The sequence below is a fragment of the Lipotes vexillifer genome, unplaced genomic scaffold, assembly GCF_000442215.2.
Source record: "Lipotes vexillifer unplaced genomic scaffold, Lipotes_vexillifer_v1.1 scaffold242, whole genome shotgun sequence".
NCBI lineage: Eukaryota > Metazoa > Chordata > Mammalia > Artiodactyla > Lipotidae > Lipotes > Lipotes vexillifer.
Genome location: NW_006771376.1, coordinates 1522048 through 1527021, shown reverse-complemented (window position 1 = coordinate 1527021; position 4974 = coordinate 1522048). Strand labels below are relative to the sequence as shown.

At 50.7% G+C, this 4974-nt stretch overlaps 1 protein-coding gene across 1 annotated transcript in view; it reads right to left on the bottom strand.

Moving 5' to 3' along the window:
• Positions 1-231: 231 nt before the first annotated feature.
• The window catches only part of SCAMP5 (secretory carrier membrane protein 5), a 45019-nt gene continuing 40276 nt past the window's right edge, over positions 232-4974 (bottom strand). Inside the window, exons 5-9 of the mRNA XM_007446715.1 lie at positions 4772-4900; positions 2424-2580; positions 1238-1339; positions 688-805; positions 232-426 (exon numbers count right to left, since the gene is read on the bottom strand). Of these exons, the coding sequence (XP_007446777.1) occupies positions 232-426; positions 688-805; positions 1238-1339; positions 2424-2580; positions 4772-4900 (701 nt within the window). The remainder of the gene's footprint in view (positions 427-687; positions 806-1237; positions 1340-2423; positions 2581-4771; positions 4901-4974) is intronic.

Below are 4974 nucleotides of genomic sequence, written 5' to 3'. Positions count from 1 at the left end.
CACAAGGGGACACAGACACAGCTATCACCGCACGGGACAGCTCCACGTGAATCCAAGGGTGTGGGGGAGAGGATATACATATACATATATATATATATACACAACTCTGATTCTTTGTACAAAGTGGAGGAGGAGAAAAAGGGAAGGGGGAACCCTGCTTGGTCACCACAACGTGTGGCTTGAGCCCCCGTTCCACCAGCCCCCAGCCAGCTTCTGGTAGGCTTGGCTCGTTCACATCTCATTGGAGTATGTGTAGTTGGGGGTGGCAGAATACTGAGTCTGCGGCTGATTCATGGCACCCTGCGCTGCCCCCATGGCTGCATTCTGGGCCGCCTGCTGCACGTGCGGGTTCTTCCATGCCCCCGTGGTCCACTCCTCCTGAGCTTTGCTGAAACTCCCCCCGCTGCCCCGATAGAATTTATGAACCTGTAGAATGAGGAGCACAATGAAGGGTTAATCAAAGGGAAGAGGCAGCCCATCCAGAAAAGACATGGGAGCCAGAGAAAAGTCACCGTAAAAGCCAGTCCTCCCACCCATGCCCTGTGCACTGGGAGCAAAGTCCACCAAGCCATTCCAGAGTGAGTCCCTTGGAAGACCCCTGGGTCCTCTTGTAACTTGGGAGAAGGGTTGTTACAGATCACAGTCCCTTCCCAACACCACCCTCTAACCCTTGAGGTGACCACATACCATGCTGAGGGCAATGAAGGAAAAGACAGCCATGACCGTGAACATAACAGTGGGAATGAGCATCACCACCGCTGAGCCAACGTTCGTTCCGAAGAAGGAAATGGTAGCGATCCAGCCACTGCAGAAATAGGCCAGCTGTGGGGCTGCCTTGCATGGTGAGGGGTACCCAGGAGCCACCCCACTAGAGTAAGGGACCATCTCATTGTCACAGGGAGAGATGATATCATTGGATGCAAAGGGCCTGTGTCAGTGGTTCAGAAAGAACCCTTGGCTCAGGAAACAAGCTCCTCAGACATAAGGCTTCCTTCCCTCAGTTTAACCTCATGATGCTTGATACCCCTCAGCACTCCTAAAAACCACTGCAAGGTTCTCATTCCCCTCTGATGCTCTGGCTCTGTCTACTATAAACTATCCTGAATCCTTTCACACTTCCAATAACTCATGGTGTTCCCACAGGCTAGGCAGCTTAGCCCACAGAAGTAAGCAAAGGACACACCCCAGGTGCCACCCTGCTAGCCCTGGGTCAGTCCCAGACACCCCAGTCTCTTACCAGACACCCCAGCCTGGGATGCCCACAGCCTGGATGATGCTGATGACCAGCTGGGCCATGAAGGTGAAGAAGAATGCCATGAAGCTGAAGGAGCTGTCAGTCCTGCAACAGAGGAGATGGCTTCCATCATCTGGGTAGAGGGCCAGGGCTTCCCTGCTTTCAAGACTTCTAAGTCCTTCCAAGTTTAAGTGCGTACACAATAGACAGAAGACTTTTAAAGGCCTTAGTTAAGAGGCCAAAATAGGACAGCGTTTAGTCATGGATCTTTGCAAGTTTCCATGTGTTAGGCCTGTGTGTACAACATTACACAGGGAGAGATCTCCTTATGAATGCACCACTCACTGGTACATGGATGGTTGGCCCCATTGGCACAGAAATAGATGGGTCCATTGTGGCAGGAATAAACAAACCCATTGTCAAAGGGTTGGACAGCCCTACTGGCACCAAGACATCTAGGTACATGGATGGATGGTCCCATAAGGTAGAAAGTGTCATTGGCACAAGAACAGACACACTACTGGCACCAAGACTATAGCCTAACTGGCACATACATGGATGGGCCCAATAGGCAAAGATATTTGAGATCACACTGGCACTGAGAGGGACACTCCATTGGCACAAAGATTGAAAATCCTACTTGACACAAGGCAGACACCCATTGGCACTAAGACAGCTAGCCCTACTGATACATGGGTGGGTAATCCCTTTGGCACAGAGTTGGATGCCCTCATTAGCACATAGTGTCAGTGGCACATGGATGGCTTGTTCCATCGGCACGTGGATAGATGGTCCACTTGGCGCCAAATCAGCTAGCCCATGGGTACAAGGATGGACAGCTCCATCAAGACAGGTGGCCCCATTGGCAAAACTTATCATGCGGCTAGCTGCCTGGGGAAGGGAAAACAAGAACAGGCCCAGTTTCTATGTTGCCCCCACCCAAGGGTAGAGTGAGGAAGGAAGGAACTAAGAGAAAGGTTCTAACTTCCAGCCCTCTCACCCCAGCCTAGAGCTCCCAGGAAGCCTAAATCCAACCTGGCAGTCTGAGCTGAGGGTAAACAAAGGGAAAGTGAGTTTGCAGGATGGAAAAAAAAAAAAAAAAAAAAAAATTAAAAATATGTAGAGAAGAGACAGTGGAGATGGGCAAAGAGACAGGGTTAGGAGCTGGAGTTCAGCACCTATCACTTACTTGAAGGCCTTGTAAATGGGCCGAAACCAGCAGACGTAGGAGCAGGGTGTGAAGAGGATGAGCCAGAGAAAGGCGAGGCCAAAGTTGGTAGCTCCCCCGCCTCCGATCAGCCACGCGAGACAGCCCACCAGGTTCACGGCCAGCGTTACGCTATTCACTGCAGACCCAGAAGCACATGCACACACAGAGACAGACACCAGACACACACACAGACACCAAGGCCCATGCAGAAATATATGAGCACCCAGACACACACACATCCCCCACAACTCAACACAGACCCACAGTCAAACACAGGCAAACAGCACAAGCACAGAAAGATGAAGACACATACAAACACACATGTAAACCACATTTGTACAGATTCACACCCACAAGTCACATCAGTGAATACACACACACAGATACACAAGACACACGTATACATACACACACACAGGGAGTACAGACTGTGAGAAAGAAAACTGGGAGCTCAGACCAACCCTCTCCCACACCCGTTCCTGGGGATCTGAGAAATCCAGAGAACAAAGAGACTCCAGATCAGGAACTCAGAGCCTCAGCCCAGCAAGCCCTGTTGAAGGGCCTCAAAGCCTCAGCCTGGGAGAAATGCTATTCTCCTGATAAGAATTTCTCCTTATAAGAATGGCCTCAGCCCCTGGCCATCCCAGACCCACAGCAATCACCAAGCCCAAGGCACAGGAAACCCATCTTCCATCTTCTCTTGCAAGGTAGGGCATGAAAAGGGGAAAGTAAAAGGTAACATCTCTTTAAGCCATTGTACCATCTGCTCCACACTTAAATGGGGCAGGCAGCAGTGGCTGGGATCTGTCTTTCTTTAATCCATTTCTTAGACAACTATTATGCCACCTCCTCCAAGAAGCCTTCTTTCACTACTGCAGCCTTATTCATCTCCCGTCCCTCTGACCTCCTGAAGACTTGGGCACTCTCATGCTTCCCCAAGTACAAATCCCAGCCCATCAACCAAACTAGAAGCTCCCCGAGAGTGAGACCCAGGCTCCACCTCCTCTGTACCCACATAATCTAGCTGAACCTCGGAATCACTGTATCCTTGAGTCACAGCCAGCAGGGACCTCAAGTCTCCTCATCTGATGCTGTCGCTCACACACACCCAGGTCATCTGACATAAGGGTGCTCCTTTCCTCGAACATTAGACTGAGTCCATTTAAGGCCCCACAAAGACTTACTGAATAAATAAAGGAAGGCAGGCTTAATCTTGGCCTCAAACAGCCAGGTATCTATGGTCTTGGCTTCTGAATAGAATCCTGAAGCATCTCAAGGGTTATATACACTTCCTTGGGAACACAGCATCTGGCGGGCACCTAGTGAGGACTTAGGAAGATATTTATAGCCCTTAAATCCAGCTCCTGGATGAGATCTTCTCAGGCGCAGAGTTCCCAGAGCCCAGGGCCAGTGCTCCCCAAGCCTGGCCTGACAACGCTGTCACCTGTGAAGGTACACCCTTCTCAGGGCCCCTCACCATGAGGGTAAGCATTTCTTTCTGTGAGTTTCAGCTGTATTTCCTCCATCCCTGTTTATTGCCCCCAGATTTCCTGGAACCTTGGTGTTCTCACTGATTTTATTTGCTCTTTACATAGAACAGACATTAAACTGCTTTTATATTGGTTTGCATCTCTCTTCCCAGTCCCACCTCTCTCCAGCTCACTTGATCTACTGCCCCGGCCATAATTATTCTACTGCCACAGACCATAAGAAATTGGGGCTTTTAAACTCTCAACCTCAAAATCTTAGAACATTAAAACTCTAGACTCAACACAGAGCTACGTGGAACCACAGCGATCACTGAGACAATACCGTCTTTCCTATAAATGAGGAACCTGCCACTTGGGAAGTGGAGTGACCAGCCCAGCCTCCTCCCATATCTCCTAAATCCCAGCTGAATGTTCTTTTTGAACAATTTTCCAGAGAAAGCAAGAAAAATGCGGCTTTGAGGGGAGGATTCCTCTCCAAATTCAGAATCCTGAGGCAGTCATCAGAGGTTCCCTGGAAAACTACTCCAGTGAAAAGGAGGAGGAAGAAATGAGGAATTACACCGCAGACAGAGACCCCCACCCGGCTGCTCTGTGATTGGGAGATGGAGAGAGGCCTAGATGGGAGGTTGAGGGAAACTGAGGGCCAGCTGGGGAGTCGGCCCAGGAGAGGAGCCTGCAGGACTCAGGCAGGGAAAGGCTGACTGGCCCACACAGATGCTACAAGTGAGGCTGAAGGACACCTGGCCTGTGGGGACCCCGTCCCAATGCCCAGCACCCGCCAGCCTTCCCCCTCCCCCATTCCCCAGCTATGGCCCACCCCCATCCCACAGCACTCACACATCCAGAGGTAGTAGAGGCGCTTGGTCATGCTGAGATGCTGAGGAGGGATATCCGCCTCAAAGTCTTGGTAGAAACATGGCTTGAGCGGGATGAATTTGGGCAATGGTGGGAAGTTGTTCACTTTCTCTGTGGGCGAGGCACATCATATGGTATCACCCTGAATGTTCCCCTCCCTGATGATCCAATATGATCACTCTTTC